At 37.5% G+C, this 23,412-nt stretch overlaps 1 protein-coding gene across 1 annotated transcript in view; it reads left to right on the forward strand.

The window, feature by feature from the left end:
* The first annotated feature begins 764 nt into the window (after positions 1-764).
* fam149a (family with sequence similarity 149 member A) overlaps positions 765-23,412 on the forward strand; it is a 35,024-nt gene continuing 12,376 nt past the window's right edge. The window contains exons 1-10 of the mRNA XM_022684205.2: positions 765-1,431; positions 9,293-9,385; positions 9,575-9,707; positions 10,602-10,744; positions 11,191-11,313; positions 16,921-17,073; positions 19,225-19,409; positions 20,503-20,654; positions 22,592-22,686; positions 23,041-23,223. Coding sequence (XP_022539926.2) covers positions 1,220-1,431; positions 9,293-9,385; positions 9,575-9,707; positions 10,602-10,744; positions 11,191-11,313; positions 16,921-17,073; positions 19,225-19,409; positions 20,503-20,654; positions 22,592-22,686; positions 23,041-23,223 — 1,472 coding nt within the window. The 5' untranslated portion in view covers positions 765-1,219. The remainder of the gene's footprint in view (positions 1,432-9,292; positions 9,386-9,574; positions 9,708-10,601; positions 10,745-11,190; positions 11,314-16,920; positions 17,074-19,224; positions 19,410-20,502; positions 20,655-22,591; positions 22,687-23,040; positions 23,224-23,412) is intronic.

A 23,412-nucleotide genomic window follows, 5' to 3' on the forward strand; every position in this document is an offset into this window, starting at 1 on the left:
GAAACAAAGAACTAGAAAAGATGTCTAGTGAGGGGAGAATTTTTATTTTATTTTTTTATATTTTTTTATTTTATATTTAAACTTTGTTTTGTTACTGTTCCATTGTTTCTAAACAAAAAATGTTGATTGTGATACTAAAGTATTTTGTTATCACTTACAATGTTTGGTGAAATTATTGTTTTGTATCATTTGGATCTATAAAGCTTAAATATTAAAAAGTATCGGTATCAGTATCGATATCGGCAATACTGGCCCTGCGTTTACTTGGTATCGGATCGATACCAAAATTCCCGGTATCGCCCACCTCTAACACTAATGGTGTGGATTTAACACTGGCAAAAGTCCTGTATAGCCTACAGTGTTGATATCCTTTTAATCAGAAGGAACAAATTAAGCCTATTTATCTCCATTTATGTTGGGTTTTGGTCTATTTATTTTATTTTATTTTTATTTTCTATCCATTTCACGCAAATTAAACAGCATTAAAATGTGTAGGTTAAGTTCAGGTATTTTTGCTTAGGACTTTTAATTTGTTTCACCGCTCGGTTGAGTTGAATGGTGTTATTTCCTGTACTCTATCTCCATCTGGTGGGGAAACACATTGACTACAATGACATGTAAAAGTTATGGACTGGGCAGAGTAAATGATTTATTTAGTTAAAAAAAAGGCTTTGTGCTTTGTGCAATAAATTATGATTACATTAAAACCTTGTCGCTTTTTATTGATAAAAAATATATAAATAACTAGGTTAACTAACTTGTTTAATAAATAAATAAATATTAGACAAGATAGACTAAGCGTCAGGATTTGTTTATGGCAACAGTAGTACTGCGTCCGTGCGCAGAATCAATGAAGTAGTTGGATAGAACACAACCCAAAAATAACCCGAATTAATTCGAATTAAACTAAGTCTAAATGTTTAGAACTGGATTATACACATTCTGCACCTAATATTACACTTTATTTAAAGTTAATTTCCTTTCTATAGGTATATATGTAATAAATACTGGAAGAACAGCAGCCCTGGTTCCAGCTCTGGCTCTTGGCTGAGTAAAATATAGTGTTACCAGAACTTTATCCGGAGCTCCGCTCTGACTCTTGCTTGGCGAGGCGCGGAGGACAGGTCAGTCCGGGCGTGGTCAGCTCGGCTGTGGGCAGGCTGAGCCGGGTCAGGCCGGGCGCTGATGTGTGCTGTGTGGCCGGTGCGGAGCCTACCTGATGCAGGTGAGTGTGGAGCCCGTCCGGCTCCCGCAGGCCGGCTCTGTCTCCTCACAGCAGTGCCATGGCGCCTTCAGCACCACTTACGGAGCAAAATTGGAGAAACGCCCGGCGGAGCCTCAGCGCGCTTCCCCATGGAGGAGGCTGAAGATCCGGCATCTCGTCCCGGCCACTACCATGAGCTCCAGCCGCGACAGGGACCAGAGCCTGAAGTAAGACTTTATAGAGGAGTTTAGAGGAGTTTTCTATAGATCACACAAGTGATACAAAGTACTAACTTGGGATTCTGGGATTATGACTAATCAGAATGGTACATATTTAGATCTGACGTTATTAATATTAGTAGTAAAAATACAAATATATTTATTTATATATGTATATATATATATATATATATATATATATATATATATATATATATATATATATATATATATTTATATAAATATATATATATATTTCTGTCTTTCTTTAATACTTATTCTTTAATATTTTTTAATACCTATTTTTAACCTCCTGTTTAAATATCTATAATTACTTTTTACTAATAAAAAAAAATCCAGATGTCATTATATTACTGTAATTTAGACTAAAAACAGATATTTCAGATTAGCATTCGAACTTGACAAAAGTAATTTACACTTTTTTAACCTGCACTTTTTACTACTCATAATAAAAAAAAAAAAAAACAAGAAAACTGTAGATATCTGAAATTGCAATTTCTACTATTGACAAAAAGATTATATGTACGGCTCTGGAAAAAAAGAGACCACTTAAAAATTATGAGTTTCTTTGACTTTAACAAATTAAAAAAACTCTGGAATATAATCAAAAGTAAGATGGATGATCACAAGCCATCAAACCAAGCTGAACTGCTTGAATTTTTGCACCAGGAGTAAAGGCATAAACAGGAGGCATAAAGTTATCCAAAAGCAGTGTGTAAGACTGGTGGAGGAGAACATGCCAAGATGCATGAAAACTGTAATTAAAAACCAGGGTTATTCCACCAAATATTGATTTCTGAACTCTTAAAACTTAAAACTTTATAATGTGAACCATCTTTTTATGAAATTTCAGCCATTTCTCATGTTGTGCAAATAAATTCCCTACTCAAACATATACCTATAAAACAGCAAAATCAGAGAAACTGATTCATAAACTGAAGTGGTTTCTAGTGAAAACTATATTATGCATGTCTAAATTTATATTATAGAGATCTAAAACTGCAAATTACCACTAATCATATAGATATATCAGACTTTGTTAACCTGTATTTATTACTGGTCACAATAAAAAAAATGATATATTGAAATACTATTTATGTGAGAAAGAATAATTACAGACATCTTGTCTTGGACTTTGTTGCTAGATAAGAGAGTGAGGAAAATTTCATGTAAACCAATGGTAGCATATTAATAGTCAAAATTACATTAAGTGGTAGTATATGTGGACACTATTACAATGACCAGTTAAAATGGCTTTACAGATCTGTAGATCTCCTGATATTATTATTAGAAATAAATTATCATAGCTATAAGCTGCTATGAAATCTGTATAGACATCTTTATTTTAAGTTTTTACTACTTTTTTTACTTTTTCAAAACATTTACTTGTTCTGTTGAAATATAAAGTTACTTGAGCTGACTGACGATGTCACAGACAGTGAAGGAAGCAGCATAAAAAAACTGCATGAATATTCAAGTCTCTAGTGTCTATTCAGACACTAAGCCAACTTTTAATCTAAACTGTATTGTATTTAACACATTAAATAAAGCTTAACTAACTTTATATTCCTCAGCAGTCTCACACACCGGGATAACTAATTAATACACGGCTCATGTGAGGGAATCAAGGTATTGTCTTTCCCTTGGTGCAGGCATATCTAATTGCTCCATCTACACTAGCATTTAGTTACGCCTTCAGTCCCACCTTATCTCCCCACTGGAAACAGGAGCAGGTTCAGTTCTTATTGCCAGTTTCTCATACTGAATGTGACGATCATTTACAGAGGGGAACAATAGGCAACTTTTTAAAGCACACTGTTTACTTAGTGATCATTATAAGTTAGTATTTTGTGGGATTAGATGTGAAATCAAACTTTGCATGAACTTAATAAATAAGTTTTTAGTCATTAATTCAGCTGCTGCAGCTTACTGATCAGTCCTTCAAATAAAATAAATGAAATTCATTCCCAGAGAAAAGTTTGGAAAAAGTTAAGATCTCCTCTTAGTATTATTATTTCTTCTACACATGTCTTCTATCTATATATATATACACACTGTCTGGCCAAAAAAAAAGTGGCACCTGGATGTAACTAAGTAAATGATGTGGGGTTGATGCTGCAGTTGATCTGCAGGTTTAGGTTCAGCAACAGTATGTGCTGAAAGAATGAGGTCAGCTGGATACCTGAATATACTGAATATAGACCAGGTTTCCATCAATGGATTTTTTCTTCCCTGATGGCCATATTCCAAGATAACAATGTCAGGATTCATGGGGCTGGAACGTTTACACTGTTCTATACCTAACAGCTATAGGTACAGTACATTTACCTTGGACACAAAGGACTGAGTGTTAAAGGAGAACTCCGGTGTAAAATTGACTTTTGTTGTAGTAAAACATGATAAAAAGTACTTACCTTTGATGAATAGCACACCTCCGTTCTCCCACAGCGTTTCGAGATCCAGAAATTTAACAGTTTGTCCAAAAACTGTCCAAAATTTGGACTGGGTGACACTGGGCAAATTTGCCCTGATAAATCACTTATTTCACCGTTATCCAGCTCAAAGTAGCTCCACACCTCCTTGCTAGAATCCGGAAAGCCCTGACATTTAAAGCGAGGCATTAATAACTTAAAAAGTTCTCAAGAAGCTTATTAAAAACCACTGTTTACATCCTATAACGCGAGCTTCAGCTCCGAGCGCTGCCATTACTGAACTGAAAATAACATGTATATACATAGACTCTGCATAGCCTGCCTCTTTTGACGCTATGTGGAACAGTGTAAACAGTGTTGTTTAATAAGCTTCTTGTGCACTTTTTAAATTATTAATGCCTCGTTTTAAATATCTGGGCTCTCCAGATTCTAGCAATGAGGTGTGGAGCTACTTTGAGCCTGAATAACAGTGGAAAAAGAGATTTATTGGGGCAAATTATGCCCTGTGTCACCCAGTCTAAAGGGTGTTTGGACAAACTTTCCAAATTTCTGGATCTCAGAACGCTGTGGAAGAACGGAGGTGTGCTATTCACCAAAGGTAAGTACTTTTTATCATGTTTTACTACATAAGAAAAAGTCCATTTTACACTGGAGTTCTCCTTTAAGTCTTCTTTAAGTTTTCTCTGTATCCTCAGAGCACCTGTTCATCATCCACTGTTCACTTACTGACATCTAGTGTTAGTGCTCAGACTTCACACACATACAGAATTCACACCCATGTCCAAACCCCCAGAAAAATCACACTGAGCCCATCTGAGACCCCTGAGACTTATTGACCTTTTCTGTTTGCTTTGTGCTGGGTGGTAAAAGGCCGACCAAAAATGAATCCATGTCACTCAGCCGAGTCGTTCGGCAGCGGCGCGGGTCATGCATGTGTCATGAAGTGCTGTAAGTAAATATAATTTCAGATAAATTTAAGTAACTTAAACTCAGTTTCAAGACTTAAATGTTACATATGGTAAATAAGTGAACTGAACTTCAGTCAATCCTTTCTTTTAGTAAACTTTACTTCATTTTTTATTTGCTGAATCAATCTTTTATTTTAGTAAACTTTACTTAACTTCTGCATACAATATTACCTAATTACAATTAATTGAACCTGAGTTGAAGTTACTTAAATTTATCTGAAATTATATTTACTTAAAAAAAGCAAATGCAGAAAGTTGCGTAACTTTTTAATAATGAAATATTAAAAATATTAAAAATTGCGTAACTTTTTAATAATCAATTTTTTTAAATAATAAAAATTATGAATAATTTTACTCATCATTTTTTTCAGTGTACTTAGTCTCAATGTGTTTTAAGTACAGTACAGGGCAAGCCTATATGTCTACATTATCAGCACTTACGTCATGTGATTGGAAGCTGTGTGTGTGTGTGTGAGTGTGTGTGTGTGTGTGTGAGTGAAACCTGTTTGATGGAGGTTACTCTGCCCTTTGTGCCAGTTAGCCAGTGCACCTCTGTTGCTTGGAGGCAGTGCCAGGCGAGGATGCGAGTAGAAAACGAGTGCGGGAGGGAGGGAGGAAGGCAGGGAGGGGAAACTCCTGGGATGAGTGGGAAATTGTGAGTGTGATGCGTACAGAGGTGTGCACGAGTCTTCTGGGGCTGGGTTGTCCCCTCAGACACCTGTGGTGCTCAGGAGAGGGGCACGGTTGGAGAACAGCACTTTCCGCTGATGGAGCACAGCCAGCAGGGCGTTGGAGCTGAACTCTGGGCAGGGAGAGAGAGGGGGAATCGAGGGAGGGAGGTGGAGAGGGAGCAGATTTCTGTTTCTGAGCTGAAGTTCGCGTGGCTGATCTGGCAGTCTGAACCCTGAGGCTCACTCCGACCTTTCGGAGCTGAAAGAGCAGGCAGGTAAACACAGGCTCCGGCTCTGGACTCTGGAGGGTAGGAGGATGGACAGGTCAGGAGGCTGCTGGTAGATGCACTCTCTTCACTGGGTTCCACACCGGGGGCAGTGTAGAAAGCGGTACCCATGCGTGGGGTTTTGGGCGGCTTTGAGTGCGGCCCTTCTGTACAAGGCCTGGCCTCCCTGCTCACTCATGTCTACCCAGAATGCTACAGGACAGGGCCAGGCTGCGTGGGCAGGGGTGTGGGACTCATTGTTGTTGGGTAAGTGGTTTCTGGCATTTTGGTGAGTCTGTGATTCTATGAAAGCAGTTGAATAAACTGAAAAGTACATTTTCCATATGCTGCACTTAAATAAGTGAAGTTTAAGGGATGTATTGACTATTCAGCAATCAAAATTATTTAAAAGAAAATGGCAAAAAAATGGCACTTTCAGTTTCAGGCTAATTAACCAAAAGCACTGAATAATATATATCAAACACTGATGAAATGCATTACATTTATTTAATAGTGAAAAAACAATGACAAAGCATCGGTAAAGTGTCTGTAAAATCAGTATTTATCAATATTTAATACTCAATATTCTGTCTTTAGTCAAATGTTTAATTTTGTTCAGTTTTCAAAAAAAACAAACATATATATATATATATATATATATATATATATATATATATATATATATATATATATATATATATATATATATATATTAACATTAGTCATTTGTGACCATTTCTATTGTTGTGTTTCTCATAAACATATTTTTAGTTTACATATTGTTACATAAAGGCAGACTAATTATTTAAAACTGTGTTTAGATTGTGAGATTGTGCAATGACAGCAATAACATAAGTGATATGAGTTTGCCAGTTATGACAGTTATGACAATACTGTGACAAACTTTTAGGTTTTTGTATGATTGAGATAAGGGCTGGGTACTCATATGTCATGATAATTGCTGATATGCAATATTTACATTTATTTACAAAGTATAAAATATCAGTATTTATTTTTATTATATACAAAAATACAATTCGCTGTATATTTAAGTGATATCAATCAGTGTAATATAATATTTTTTTATATAATAAACTTTAGAGCAAACTGCACTGAATTATGTATTATGTGTTGATCAATATGTACAATGTATTGCCCTGTTATTATTTCAATATTATATATGTGGTTTAGTAATTAGATGTACATTTCTTTAGATTTTTGATATTTGTGAATCCACCTCAGTTCACCAAAATTCTGCTTTGTCTTATTCTTAATTTAATTTATTGAATTTCATTGGTAGCAGAGAACCAGTGCAAAATTTCAAATAGGAAACAGTGTTAAACTCAGCGTTCATGAAATCAACATTCATGAAGAGCTATGGGTTTTTTAGAAGCTACATGTCGTCATAGTGATAAATGTGACACTCCTGCATGGCTGTATATTGTACTTTGATCTTGTACTATCTAAATTATTCATGCAGTAATTACCAGCCGGATTAGGGCTAGTTTCAGACAAAGAGTGAAAGCTTGGAGCAGCACATTGTGCCCTTTACAAGCTGCTGACGGTTAGGGAAAGCGTAATTATTGAAAACTCTAGAGGTTTCTTCATTCTTACAAGAAAGTTCAAAGCGAGCCTATAGTGTTTGTAATATTTCTGTGTTTTGTGAACTAAAAAGCAGCACAAACACGGCAGTTGCTCTATTTCTGCCTAAAGGTAACACTGAGGAACACTGACTTATTATTCAATAGTCAGACAGTTATGCAGTAATGGTATATATCAGTGCATGTATACTTGGGGTGGGACTCAGGGACAACAAATTGCCCATGATAACTATGGTATCATGATACTGTGATTCTGCGATACTCTATATATCGCAAGACTATTCTCTTTGCATGTGAATGTTTTAGCCGTATATTGGCAAGAACTTGGCAATATGATATGCATTATGATAGGGCCGTTACAATTCAATATATTTTCTGATACAATATATTTGTGATAATATAAGCAATGCGCTAAATGTTTTGGAAAAAAAAAACCTGGCACAGTATAAATCACAGTCTTATATTTGTAACATCTGAGAAGTCTGAGAACAGAAGTACTTTTTATGCAATTATAGCAGTGGGATATAAGGACAGAGTACAACACTGTACATTTATGAATGAATGGATGAATGAATGAATGAATGAATGAATGAATGAAGTTCAACTTATAAAGCGCCTTTTTAGAAACTTAAGGACACTTTACAATTTACATGTTTTTACACACAAGCACATTAAACATCAACACACATCCACACACCAGTGAGAAGCGGCAGCCAATAGCACACAGCGTACTCTCAACTGGAAATGACCGTCCACCTGGAGGACTGCATCGGGCACTACAGCATTTACCCAGGACAGAGTGCCAATCCATATCTGGGCACATTCATACATACATTTACACACATTTACACACACAAACTTACATAAATACCACACACTTACACACACCGGATCAATTTAGAGTATTACATTTTCTGGGCAATTTAGAGCATCCAATTTACCTGATCTCCATGTTTTTGGACTGTGGGAGAAAACTGGAGTCCCCGGAGGAAACTCACGCAGACCCGGGGAGAACATGGAAACTCCACCCAGATAGGGACTTGAACCCAAGACCCCAGTGCTGGGAGGCGAACGTGCTAACCACTAAGCCACCGTGCCGCCATTTGATTTTGCAATATATTGTATCGTATCATATCAATACGTGGCATCAAATATCAATATCATTCTAAACTTCCTGGATTCACTCCCTCATTTTGACTTACTAGTGGGCGGGGTTTAAATACAACAGTAAATGAACCACTGCTGCCACAAATCTTTACATGTAAATTAATGATTAAAAATCAATAATGTGTTTTTTAAAAATCGATACATTGTTGCAAAACAAAATGCAATTTGCAATATAATAGATGAATATGATTTCCTTACACCACTAATAAATCTATGTATCTCATAATACCCTGTTATTACCATACGGTTCTCACAATAATGATAATATAATAATACTGTGATTCTGCCATACTCAGAGACAATTTTCTACGACATTTCACGGCGTCTGTGGTAGAGATGAGATTAAATATTCATAAATAAGCAAATATCAGGAATTATGGATTTATTGGTGTCAGTTTCACAGAAGTTGACAACCTATATTCTTCACTGCAGGGTTACCTTATTCATATGATTCATATAGCGCCACCATGTGGAGAAATAAAGCAGTAACTTTAGTAAGTTTAGAAGTTTAAAACGATATTGATATTTTATGTCACGTATTGATATGATATGATACAAATATATGTATATTGTCCCACTCCAAAATAAATGTCACTATATAATATAAAATCCCTAGTAAATATGTCGATCAGATTACGCAGAAGACAAGCTCTGATGTTCTTCAGTAATCAGAACTATTATTTAAAGCAGATAAATGACATGTTCTTGTTTACATTCTCTCTCTCTGATTGTTTTGTGCTGCAGGAAAAAGCTCCTGAAAGAACCCGACAGATACATTTGCTCAGTTCCTGTCCAGCTCACCCGGAGTGTTGACAGAGGCCTATCGAGTGACCAAAGGTAATTTGTCTATGTCTGCATAGACCTGCTTCTCTCACCTTACAGGAGAGGAGCAGTGATATTGTGTTTCATGCGCAAATTGCAGAGTATTGTACCCGTGCTCCCGCACTCCAGCTTCATCTGGCAAATAAATATCCTCTATCAAGCAGTGCTGTAATTGGGATGCCTCTGGCCCTGTTGTGTTGGCAGCGTCTCGGCGTGCTCGAGCTCCTCCGCTGGTGGCGCCAGCCCAGTGAGCCGCCTCACCTCCTGTTCGGGCAGCGCTGGCTGTGCCACGGGCTTCTCCACCGAACACAGCTCCATTTACTCCTGGAGATACGATGTAAGAATGATTACACCATCTGCTCCTTCACCATGTCTCATGACTATTCTGTATATGTGATATTCAGTAAACAAGGAAAAAAAGGCAACAACTCGAGTAATCCCTCGGAAACGCAGTGACGTGATTAGCGGTTTACACCCTAAAGGCCCGTGTGTGGGCGAGTATATCAATTCCTCACAAAGTGCATACCGTGACTTCTAAAACTGTTTCATACAGCTCTAAAAAAAAAAAAATAGATAAATAAGAGACCACTTCAATTTCTGAATCAGTTTTTCTGATTTTGCTATTTATTGGTTTATGTTTGAGTAAAATGAACATTGTTGTTTTATTCTATAAACTACAGACAACATTTCTCCCAAATTCCAAATAAAAATATTGTCATTAAGAGCATTTATTTGTAGAAAATGAGAAATGGCTGAAATAACAAAAAAAAAAAGATCCTTCAGAGCTTTCAGATCTCAAATAATGTGAAGAAAACAAGTTTATATTCATAAAGTTTTAAGAAAAAAAGAGTTCAGAATTCAATATCTGGAGGAATAACCCTGGTTTATATCTTTAAAACAGTTTTCATGCATCTTGGCATGTTCTCCTCCACCAGTCTTACACTCTGCTTTTGGATAACTTTATGCCTTTACTCCTGGTGCAAAAATTCAAGCAGTTCAGTTTGGTTTGATGGCTTGTGATCATCCATCTTCCTCTTGATTATATTCCAGAGGTTTTTAATTTGTTAAAATCAAAGAAATTCATACATTTTTAAGTGGTCTCTTATTTTTTCCCTTATTTTCTGCAGTCTAAAGTTATATTTATTCAAAAATTATAATCTTATATAATATAATCTTGTGTCTCCTCACTTTTAACCAGTATCAATGTGTGTATGTGTGTGTGTGTGTGCAGGAGTTTGACCGGGTGAACACTCGGCGTGTGAGGCAGCTCTTCAGCGCGCTGGACGATCTCCTGTATGAAGGGAAGCTGAGCAGTAAATCTGAGACCCTGCAGAAGGAGTGTGAGGAATGGAACACACACTCTCCACACCTCAGGTACTCACACAGCATGACTAATAAAGGCCTGTCAACAATAACAATTGTTTTTGGATCATGTATTGTCCTAAAAGTAATTGCAATAAACAATACTATTGTCATTTTAAGGGCAGTTTAATCCACTGACACAATAATAATAGTAATACTACAATGCAGTTACACATTAATTTTGGAATATAAAAATATTAAAATATCCTAAGTCAGCATATTGATGTATTCGTGTTAATGTGTCCTTCTCACTAACTAAACACACTGAGCAATAATGAGGTCATGAACGTAATTACAGTGACAGGTCGAATACTGTATCTAAATACATTCACAATACCTCACCCTCTTTAGAATGTGTTGGTAAGCTCTCCAGAATGCTCTTTAGCATGCTATTACTGTATGGAAAATGGGACAGCTGTTGTATTCAGTTTCACAAATTGAATTTGCTCCTGCCGCAGGATTTTAGGCAATCAGCTGGAGCCTCCGAAACAGGAGGGGGTGCAGTATATCCACAGAAGAGCCACCAGTGCTGGGACTGTTCTGTCACCTCCCTGTCTGGACAAGAGAGAAGATCACAGCGAGTAAGCACCTGCTCTGTCTGTACACATTCAGCTGTAGAGGATTTTAGAGTTAGCTTAAAATCGAACTTTAAAATCGAAATTTATTAAACATCTACTTTGTTGCTACAGCTTGGTAGGTGTACACCTTGTGAGACTATGGGCCCTATTTTAGGAAAAGTACGCCTTGCGTGGCTCAAAGCGTGCAGAAGACATGGACTAATTCTAAACCAATCAGTGTGTCACTTGCCATTTCCTTTAAAGACAGATGCACTCTTCTGGGCGCCGAGTGGTCCAGCGGTCTAAAGCGCTGCCACTATGAGCAGGAGGTCGCAGGTTCGAACCCCAGCTCATGCAGCTTTGCCATCCAGCTGCCAGCACTCAGAGGAAGCACAATTGGCCCTGCTCCCTCTGGGTGGGTAGATGGCGCTCTCTCCCCACATCACTCCTAGGGTGATGTCTGCAGCACAGGGTGTCTGTGAGCTGATGTACCGGAACCGAGTCTCTGCACTGTCCTCCAAGTGCGCTGTAATGCTGCTCGGTAATGCTGCATCAGCAGCAGCTCGAAAAGAAGCGGTGGCTGGCTTCACATGTATCAGAGGAAGCATGTGTTAGTCTTCACCCTCCTGGTGTGTTGGGGCATCACTAGTGATAGGGGGAGTCCTAATGAGTGGGTTGGGTAATTGGCTGTGTAAATTGGGGAGAAAATGGGAAAAATTAGAAATAAAATTATATAAAAAAAAAGTTATTTTTGAAACTAGTTTGTTTACTTACCGTAGAACGCTAAAATTATGATTTTGTACTAATTGGCTTCTTTTGGTAATTTTGAAATGTTAAAATAAACTGCTGTCCCCAATGGAGACTTCCTGTACGAAGACAAAGTTTAGCTTTTGAACTTATTATGTCCTACTACTCCCCATTAGCTATGAGAAATTAAAAATGCTCAGGAGGTGAAATGTCCACGCAACTTTGGAAATGGACTATTCCATTAATTTGGGGTGCACTATCAGGTCTCACTCAAATTCTGATAATTCATATCATGTCATGTTTTGCCATAACCACGCTGGCCAGTGTTCAGCCTTACTTACAAGATAATACCTCACAACCTAAACAGATGAGGGCCTTCCAGTGTGAGGAACTTAAGTTAAACGCTTCATGGTGAATTTACATACTGCTGTAATCTTTTGGGTATTGGCATTTCAGTTTATAGCTACATTTATCATTTAAAAACAAAGTTCATTCTCTGACAGCATCCCTGAATGAATCAGTTTTGGTGTTGTGCCGAATTCAGCACCCCCGCCAGGAAAAGCATCCCCTCTAGGAGTTTATTTCTAATTAAAGTTAAAGTGCTTTTACCAAGAAGACAGTGCGTACGTGCTGCAGAGAGGGGGTGCTTTTAATGGCGGGGGTGCAGATTCCGGCACTACTAGGTTGCCGAATTCAACACCCCCGCCAGGAAAAGCACCCCCTCATGGGAGAGGCTGCGGGTAACATGACTATTTTTTTCGTATTTCTTAGGAGTCAGCGTAGCTAAGAACAGCATTTTGAGCATTTAAATTTTCTAAAAAGTTAAAGCCAAGAATATGTACATGTGCACTCCTGAGAGGGAGTGCTTTTCCTGGCTGGGGTGCTTTTCCTGGCGGGGGTGCTGAATTTGGCAACATAGTAGTGCCAAAATCTGCACCACCGCCATGAAAAGCACCTTTTCGACATGACAAATTCGACACTGTGTTTTAATACTCGGTATTAACTGACTTCCATAACGTTGTGGTGTAGTAACAGAAGCGCAGTGGCGTAGCATAGCAGTGTGTAAATGAATGAGGGTAAACGCTGGTTGGGTGGCAGAGCCTGACGGCGCAGAGCTATGATGACTAGCATTGGCAGGCATGTGGCCAGTGGCAGACAGATAAGACAGATGGCTGAGGGAGGCACGTGCTGCAGAGCTGAGAATGGCCAGATTAAAAAACATGAGCCCCCTCTGACCTTTCCTGAAGTTTTTCATGGATTTCTTGCACTGTGATGGTTTTCCTTCAGTGAAGAGTTCTGGTTTTAAAGTATGCATGAGGTTTGGATTATATTAAACAGTGTCCTAAATAGATACATTTACAGTTTATAAAGAATCAGATTTACACGTTTTTCAATGTTTTAAAAATAGATAAACTGTGAAAAAATAAAACTGCAAAGGGATGAATGTGACCTTGTAGAATGAATCCTCACAATGTCTCACAAAATATGGCCATACTATACAAAGTTTCAGCATTTTATTCCCAATTTGTTCATGTGCGATAGTCACATTGTAGGTAGGGGTGGGTGAATTATAATAAATAAAATTGGAATATTTTAAGGTATTTTTTTCTTATTGATCTGACAAAAATATACTATTTCTTCAAAAATATACTAAATTAAATACAAAATTAAACAAAAAATGGTATATATATTTTTTCAATCAATCAGTAAAAACACTTATTCAATTTTGTAAACAATAGTAATCTACCAATATTTTGTATGTAATAAATATATAAAATAATAAATTCTGTAACATTTCTCAGCTATTTATTATTGAGTCTAGTTGAAAACTAAATGTTTAACACATACAGTACATAATTCATTCATTATTAATTAACAATATATACAACATTCTTAAACATTAAAATCTTTGTTTAATAATGGAGTAGCTAGTGTCAGTTAATAATTAGTTATGATATTACTTTTAACAATTTAACAATGTTTATTACAGTTATTTGACATACCCTTATTGTAGTATAAGTGTTACAACATTATGTTTGCTTGTTGTTTTATTCAAAAGCTAAATTTCCATTATTCTGATTTTCCATGACATACAGTACCAATTAGAATTTAGACACGCCTCTTCTCATTCAATGTGTTTCCTTTCTTTTTAGGATTTTTTACATTGTATATTTTTTTAATGACTGTATTGAAGCTCTAGAGGATCATAAACTGATTTTTTTTTTGTAAACAAAAAGTGTTAAACAAACCAGAATATATATATATATATATATATATATTTATTTATTTATATGTGTGTGTGTGTGTAGTTTTATAATTTAGATTATTCTAAGTATCACATTTATCTGTGAGGACAGACCTGCAGACTCTCTGTATTTTAATCTCTGTGTCATAATGAGGTGAAGTCTCCTGGAATAGTTTTCTCAGCGTCTTGAAGGAAGGAGTTTCTGGAGGTGCTGAACAATAGCTGCTGCTTTTCCTTCATGCTCTGAAGCTCCAGCTCATCCCAATTAAATCACCTCAAATCACCCTCTCAGTTCATTAGGTTTAGATCAGGGGATTAATGTGGAAGACAAACACTTAATTGTTAATTGTTTCCATGCCTTTAATATTAATCTACATTGTAGGAAATGCATTAAATAAAGAAATAAAGGACAACATTAAATAAGAAGGTGTGTCCAAACTTTAGACTGGAACTGTATCTTTCCTGTCATATGTTAGACATTACAAATCTACAGTGCACATTATTAATATGAATCAATGACTTCTGGTGACTGTTTTATGAAAATCTATCCAATTGTATCACAGAAAAGAAATATTTTGCATGCTCAGATTTGTATTTTTCCAATATCATACAGCCCAATCGCAAAGCCTGCATCCATGAAAACATATTAAAACATATTGATCAATCTTCAGACAAAACATGCTGGCTGGTCCAGTTCATTTGGGGTTTGGAGAAACTTGTGTAATTTTTCATTAAAGCGTTAGATCAGAGCTTCACTGAGTTCTTGCGTGAGGAATTGCATGGACCCCCTGCATAGTGCTTGTGTGCAAAAGTTGCATGGACCCCCCACAGATTTATTTTATGAACACAGTCCATCTGTTCAGATATTATGCAAACAAAGCAAATGTTTACCATCAATTTATATTAAATGAGAGCAGGAGATCTTCTCTAGAGATGGTGTGATTCTTTTGATTTCCTGCAATCTGCTAAGCTTTTAAGTGTCCAGACTCAAACAACTTTATTCAACAAACGTCCTTAAGAAGACGTTTTTCTTAAAACCCACTTTTGTATAGTTTTTAGGAAGATTCTTATGTTCTGACAATGGGATTTCAAAAGCATAGCCGAGAACAATTTTACTGTTTAAAAACAAGTTATGAACTAATTTGATATTGGTCTCGATATAAAGAACATTAACTAGATCAGGTAACAGATAATTCGTCCAATCCATTCACACAAACTTGGGATCAGAGTTAGCTATGGACATGACACACATATCATATCAAACAGCAAACCATGTTCTATCAAACCAGGCGCATTGGCCTGTCATTAACTGTCAGTGAGTAATGCAGCTTGTTTTTCAGAAAGTAAATGCCATAAAATAGATTCGATAGCTTATTTTATCTATTTTTATCAAAGTTTTTGTTGTTCTGACTGAGAAACTAAGTTTATGTAGTCATATTTTTGGTTTTATGGCATTTACTTTTTAAACAATCAGAGTAAAACACTGCTTTCTATTAAATACATAACAAAATTATCTGAAATGTGTCTGCAAGCAATCTTTACATGCAAACTATACATTTATAACATATATTGTATTTTTAGGACTCAGAACATTATCGCAAAACACTATACATACCAGATTGAAAACCAGGAGGAAGATGGATGATCACAAGCCATCAAACCAAACTGAACTGCTTAAATTTTTGCACTAGGAGTAAAGGCATAAAGTTATCCAAAAGCAGTGTGTAAGACTGGTGGAGGAGGAGAACATGCCAAGATGTATGAAAACTGTGATTAAAAGCCAGGGTTATTCCCCAAAATATTGATTTCTGAACTTTTAAAACTTTATGAATATGAACTTGTTTTATTTGCATTATTTGAGGTCTGAAAGCTTATTTTTTTAGTTATTTCAGCCATTTCCCATTTTCTGCAAATAAATGCTCTAAATGACAATATTTTCATGTGGAATTTGGGAAAAATGTTATTTGTAGTTTATAGAATAAAACATCAATGTTCATTTTACTCAAACATAAACCTATAAATAATAAAATCATTTCACATCTATGAGCCCCACCTAAGTAAAACACTAATGAAAGTTTGCTTGATTTTAATACTAACTTATCCCAGTGTTTGCCAATGTTTCTCAATAGCTGCAAGTTTTCTTTAGTGCTTTAAAGATCATCATCCATTATTAAAGTTTTATATAAACACTAAAGCAGGTAAACTTCTGAACAGATACTCAGATACTTTACTTTTTTAGGCTGTCTTTTCTTTTCAGAGTACTTTTTTTGAGGGCTGTGGCTCCTGATGAATGGATTAAAGCTATTGATTGGTTTTAGGGCTCTCTTCTTCTTTTTTCTTCTGGTGCTTCTTCTCCAGACTGCATTCATCCATTGGCTCAGAATGTGCACTGCGGTTCATATTTTCACTTTGTCTGTTTACCCACCTACAAGCCCTCTAACACGTGGCCTCTGCACCTGATTTAAAATATGCACTGCTGTATGGAGTAATGGCATGACACGGCACTAAAATGCCCATAAGTGGCGCATTTATCAGTCTGGGCCAGATATAATGGGAATCCTCTCTCTCTCATCTTTCACTCTGTGCCCCTCTTCTCTCTCTCTTTCTCTCTCTCTCTCTCTCTCTCTCTCTCCCTGTAGGCTGTGTGTGGAGGGCCACAGACTAGCCCCGGGCCCCTGGGCTAATCGGCTGCCTCTTTCCGAGCTCTCTTTTTCTCCCATCCAGGACGAAGAGGAAGTCTATGAGGTGGAGGGAAGGATTGAGGAATTCCTCGCTTATGATGGAAAAGAAACGTAGGTCACAAGAGTTTTTTACACCAATAAAATGTGCTTACTGAAATAATTTAACTAACATTTAATTTTAAGATCACTGTACATACTATATTACACTTATTGTCAAAGAAATACAGTGCTTATACCCAGAATAGAACAACCAATAGGAATGAAACTTGGTGGGTAGTCATGCAAGACTATTATGCTTGATTTAGAATGGAAGAAGGTCATCTTCAGTTATAAGTCTTGCTTTTATCTTTGTGGAGACAAACCAGATAAATCTGTGTCAGCAGTGTGGCCTGGTGTCATGGTGTTGGCTTTAATTTTGCACGATGCCACGTCATTTTTGCCCTTCATTGCAGGCACTTTCTTAACCCAAAATTACATCAATGAGGTTTAGTAACCTGTGGCCCTACATTTTCTGAACACACACTCTGTTGTGCACTCTGTCCACACACTACTGGCTTCCCAAGAGCTTGCCTTAAAAACACTACAGATTCTATACCATGACCAGCCACACCACCATGTGTGGAATTAGGCCTGTCAAAATAATTACATTATCGATTTATCGTACAATAAATTAACATGACCTCAATAATATTTGGTAATCCTGATGTTTTCTATTGTGTTAATTTGAATGTTTGTTCATATATACAACAGTGAACAGTATTTTAGCCAGTCATGCTAAATGACCAAACTTTCAATAACTGTGACTCCATAAAAACAGTGTGGACTGCAGTAGGTGAAAGAAAAATATATATTTATTATTTTGTCAGTGAGATTTAAATGGTTTTAAATGACAAAAATATTGTTTATCACAATAATTTCTGGGATGATATATCGTCCACAAACAATGCTATCATGACAGGCCTATCTGGAATTCTATTATGCACACTATCAACATTTCTAAAGGAAAATCTGAAGGAACTGTGGAAAATTATTTGAGCTGCATGGGATTTATGAATTATTGCAGAACACCATTAGGAACCTCTACAACTCCATACCAAAATGTCTGGCATATTGCATTACACACACAGTTCATAGTACTTCTGTGTTGCTCAATAAATATGGCCAATAGTTGCCTGAATAAGTATGAATTTTATTTTTATAATTTAGGAAAAAGTTTTAAAAGTAGCATTGCAATCTGAGACCTCCTTCTGTTGCAGGTATTTTCACAACTATTTCTTTGATGATGAGTGTAGTATTTATTGCATAAAACTATTGATATTATCTGTGATATTCAGAATAATCAACATATTGCTTTACCTTAATCTGGTATGCAGCTCTGGAAAAAAATAAGAGATCACTTAAAAATGATGAATTTCTTTGATTTTACTAAATTAAAAACCTCAAGAGGAAGATGGATGATCACAAGCCACCAAACCAAGCTGAACTGCTTGAAGTTTTGCACCAGGCGTAGAGGCATAAATTTATTAAAAAGCAGTGTGTAAGACTGGTGAAGGAAAGCATGCCAAGATGCATGAAAACTCTGATATTCTTTAAAAAACAGGGTTATTCCACCAAATATTGATTTCTGAACTCTTAAAATGTTGTCCAGAGTTTTACTCAAACATATACGTATAAATAACAAAGTTAGAGAAACTGATTTAGAAACTGAAGTGGTCTCTTCATTTTTTCCAGAGCTGTATATCAGTAGCTGTGATTTGGACAGTACATGACTAATCAGTGACTAACAATTAATTATCTCTACAATAATTGACAAATTGTCTTTTCAAAATGGGGTTGACATTGAGTCATCAACTGTTCTAAATGTGTGCTTTTATCTATAAAAAGCTCTAAAACCCCTCTGTATGGTCTGTGGTCTGCAGTTTGAACAGTGTTAATTGGTGTCCCATTAAATTTTATTACTTGTTAGAGACATCGGCTTTGGAACTTCTCTCCAAAACTAAAAAAGTAAACTTCAGACCCTGAACTTATTTTGGCTGTCCAAAAACCTTCAGTACAAGAAGAAAATGTGTAAAGTTCTTTATTCTATTAATGGCAAATGACTTATGTTAATCAAAAGGAAATCACGCTTTTCCCAGTGTGACGCGATTAACCCAGCGGAGCTGTTAATCAGTCGTAAATGGGAGTTCATTACACAGCACGTCTGAGGAGTGTGTGGGTGTGTTTTGACAGTGTGGCTTTCTTGCGTCACTCTTCCCACCGTAGGGAGAATGAGGGGGTGGATCAGAGGAAGGTCTCAGCCGTGGCCTCGAGGGACGGGGTACCCCCAGTGTCCCCCAAAGCCTGCATCCGTGACGCGGTGGCTGACGAGCTTTTTGACGATGTTTGGCGGGATGTTGTGGGCCTATTGGAGGAGCTCTTGCGCAAACACTGGGAAAAGCAGCACTCTGGTGGGTCTGGGTAATTGGACCTGACTGCACTGTTCTTATATTCACAGCAGAGCCCTTCTTTATGATAGTAAAGGATCTAAGGATTTTTTTAGTTCAAGTGGAGAACACTCAGAAATGTGAAATGCGTGATAATGTGCAGGCAGACGAGGTATGCAATGTAACTTTACTTTTTGTAACAGTTATGCTGCTGCTGTAGTCTTTCATACTGTTTAATCAATCCATACACAGGTATTTATAAGTTGTTCATGTGCATTTTGTGGCATAAAAAATTATCTTTTAATTGCAATTGAAAAAAAAAAGATAAGTTAACACCACCTAATAAAAAAAGTAAATAAGATATAATTATAACAGCTAGTTCCGACCCTGCAATGTGATTGGCTGAGGGGCATTCTATGTGTGCCATTATCAGCCGGTAATGCACTGTAACTGAAGATCTCTATGTACAGTATTACTCTGCAACATACAGGTAACCTAGCAACGATGCAGCGCTTACAAACCAAACAGCGCAGCTACAAACAGAGCAGCAATGGAATTATTCTGACTTGCAGATTTTTTATAACCACACAGATTGTATTGTATCTCATTCTATTTAACTTTAAAATCTTTTAATAAACAGTAATAATGGAACTTTTGTGGTGTAATAGCAATAATACACTTGAGGTTTGTGCTATAACGTGTAATATTGGCACTGCTGTGCTGCGGTTGTAGGCATGTGACCAATATCACACGTTTTAGCTTATATTGAAGTGGCCTACAGTATTATAAAGTATTATATTATATAGAATAAAAAAGTGACAATCCTATGTGATTATTTGCAGTTCAGTCATATCACTAAAGTTCTGCTCCAAACTGTTGGAATCTGTTTAATTGTGTCCATATTGAATTATACAGGTTTATATCATCAGATAGCAGACTCCGGTAACAGCCAGGCTGTAATCCAGAGCATTGCTGGATGTACTCTCTGTGAACTCTTGTGCTCCAGTTAGTTTTTGAGATTAATTTGGGAGCTGATAATGTGCCAGCACTTAAGCACAGAGTGGGGCTGCGTTCTCCCGACCCTGAAATGCCCTGAAATTACCTTTTTTGGCATCAGGTGGACTGGCACAGGGAAGGACACTGGAGAGCTCCAGCCAAGTTTTGTGTGAACCTTCATCTCAGCTTTCATCGAGGGGACATCACATGTCTCCCAGCCGCGGCCCAAACAGCAGGAGCATGTTCCTGTGGGCCAACAGCAATAATGTGCAGGTATGGAATTAATCACAACAAAATCATATAATTATATAAATATAATTGGGTCATTCTACAGAAACATTAATTGTTTTATTAAATAATTCAGCTAGAGCATATCTTCTTGAACAATCAATTTAGAAATATTTCATATATTATTGACGCACATTCCTGGAAAGGGGAGTTGGATTCTGGCAGGGGGGCAGAATTCATCACAACACCTGTAAGAGCAACTCTCTGAACTGACAGCACGGAACAAGATGATGTCAGAGATGCCATCTCCTGTAAACAAACATGGCAGTGTTGTGTCAAATTCAGCACCCCTGCCAGGAAAAGCACCCCCTCATGAGAGCATGCATTATGTATGTAAATATGACTGAGATAAGCGTAACTTTTGTAAATAAAAGTAAATTGCACACTGTGTAATAGAGGTAATTACTACCTCACTGGTCTTTTTTGCACACTTTTTTGCACACTGCATAATTTGCACACTGTCTTGTTATTTATTATTCTTTGTCTGTATTGTGTTGTATTGTCTGTCTGCACTTTTGTACTGTTGCACTATTGTTCTGTCTACACTGTGTTTATGTGCACCATGGTCCCTGGAGGAACGTTGTTTCGTTTCACTGTGTACTCTGTATATAGCTGAAATGACAATAAAAACACTTTGACTTTGACTTTGAATTAAAGCAGATTATCTTCAGCTTTTATCAAAAAGATGCGCTCCCGAGAGAGGGTGCTTTTCAGGGCGGGGGTGTTGAATTCGGTACAACACCGGCAATCTCACTGAGCAGTGAGTAACGACATAAGTGTAATCGGGCACGGATTGTTTAAACGCATTGGGAGCGCAGGCCAACAGGGGAGAATAGAGGGGGCAGAACCATGCTCTAGCTTCATTCAGCCAAACCATGCCTAGTGTGAGTACACCCTAAAACAAACGTATGTATACAATGTAATACACAAGAGCATCTCACTGAATTGACAACATTCTATAAAACCAATTAATATGAATTATAACGACACACAGTCCACATAGGTGATGATAACAGGATGTAGCAATGTTCTTTAGAAGTTCATTGGTCCACTCACTAAACTGCAGTGTGAAACTAAGGGTGTACTCACACTAGGCAATCTGGGCCATGCCCGGACAGGGTTACCTCCCAAAGCATGGCTTGATTGACTAGTGTGAACGCTCTGAACCGTAACCAGGGCACAGCCCCGCCTGAAGAGGTGGTTCACTTGGACTCACGCATGGTACGCATGCAGTGTGAGTACTATCCATGCCAAGAGGATGTCAGAGATGCAACATTCTTGTAAACAAACATGGCGGTGTTGTGCCAAATTTAGCACCCCCACCAGGAAAAGCACCTCCTCTGTGGAGCATGCACTATGTATGTAGTCGCTATGTATGCAAACGTGAATGAGATAACCGTGACTTTTGGCGCATATTTCTAAGTAAGTTTAAGCAGATTATCTCTGCTTAAACTTAAAAAGATGCGCTCCTGAGAGAGGGTGCTTTTCATGACAGGGGTTCTGAATTTGGCACAACACCAGCAAGCCCACTAAGCAGTGAGTAACGACATAAGTGTGCCCAGACACGGATTGTTTAAACGCAGTGTGAGTGCAGGTCAGCGGGGGAGTGGGGAGGGGCCAGAACCGCACTCCAGCTCAAATTATCCAAACCTAGTGTGAGTACACCTTAAAACTAACCAGACCAAATGTGTACAAGGTAATACACACAGGAACCTTGGTGAAAACTTTGGTGTGGACTTTCAGGTGTGAAAACACACCTGATACCATAAGTTTTAATGATAGAAAAAAAAAACAAATAAGACATTTTGCCATTCCAAATGTGGACGTTTCTGTAGAATGACCCAAATACTGAATGCTGTTCTGCTGCTGCTGCTTTTCTGCTGTTTAAAATTCTCTCTCTTTCTCTCATTTTGTTTGATTAGGACTCAAGTGTGTTCAAGATTAATTTAAACGGCGTTATGACAATCCAGGCAAAGCCTCTGCAACAGAGACAGCAGGGATTTGGTGAAAGGTCTCTGTAAGTCTGCTGGATTCCAGCTAGCTTTGTCTGATCCCCACAAAATCAAACAAATCATTTCAGCCCTTCCTGCTACATAATAATAACAGCCTCTGCAGCAACCTCTGCTTTAGGCCTTGTAGGCCACGATACACTACACAGCTGCCAACCCTGAGCACTGTGTTATCTCTATGTGTGCATGACTGTGAGTGAAGATAATAAATATAATACTATGGCTACTATCTAGTGTTTATCTTATGATATCATCTGTAGAGGAATTCAGGCAGGTGATAGCTCAGAGCTGTTTAGTCTGTCATTAGGAAAAGTTCAGTATTACTGAGGCCAGCTCTGCTCTCTGTGTTGATTGTGTTGAAGGTGTGACTCTGTTGATGATGGATCCGGCATGCTGGCGTGTGTGAAGACCCAGGGCCAACGAGGGTCGACTGCACTCGGACACAAACCTGCAGTTCAGCGGACGCTCCCCAGGCTCAGCGGCAGGGCCCGACCGCGCCATAACCTCCCAGTCCAAAGCACACAAGTCCTACGAGGAACCAGACTGTAAGTCATAAGTGCAAATAGACGCTGAAATATAGAAATCATTGGTCTTTTTTGTTTTATATTCTTATCATGTGAGTAAAATAACAGATTTGTACCACTTAACAATTAGTGAAGAGTATTAAAGCAGATTAAAGTGCTATTCTTATAATCTGAGGATCACTGGTTCGCTTGCAATCAGCAGCCAGAGTC

This window comes from Astyanax mexicanus, chromosome 10 (assembly GCF_023375975.1).
Source record: "Astyanax mexicanus isolate ESR-SI-001 chromosome 10, AstMex3_surface, whole genome shotgun sequence".
NCBI lineage: Eukaryota > Metazoa > Chordata > Actinopteri > Characiformes > Acestrorhamphidae > Astyanax > Astyanax mexicanus.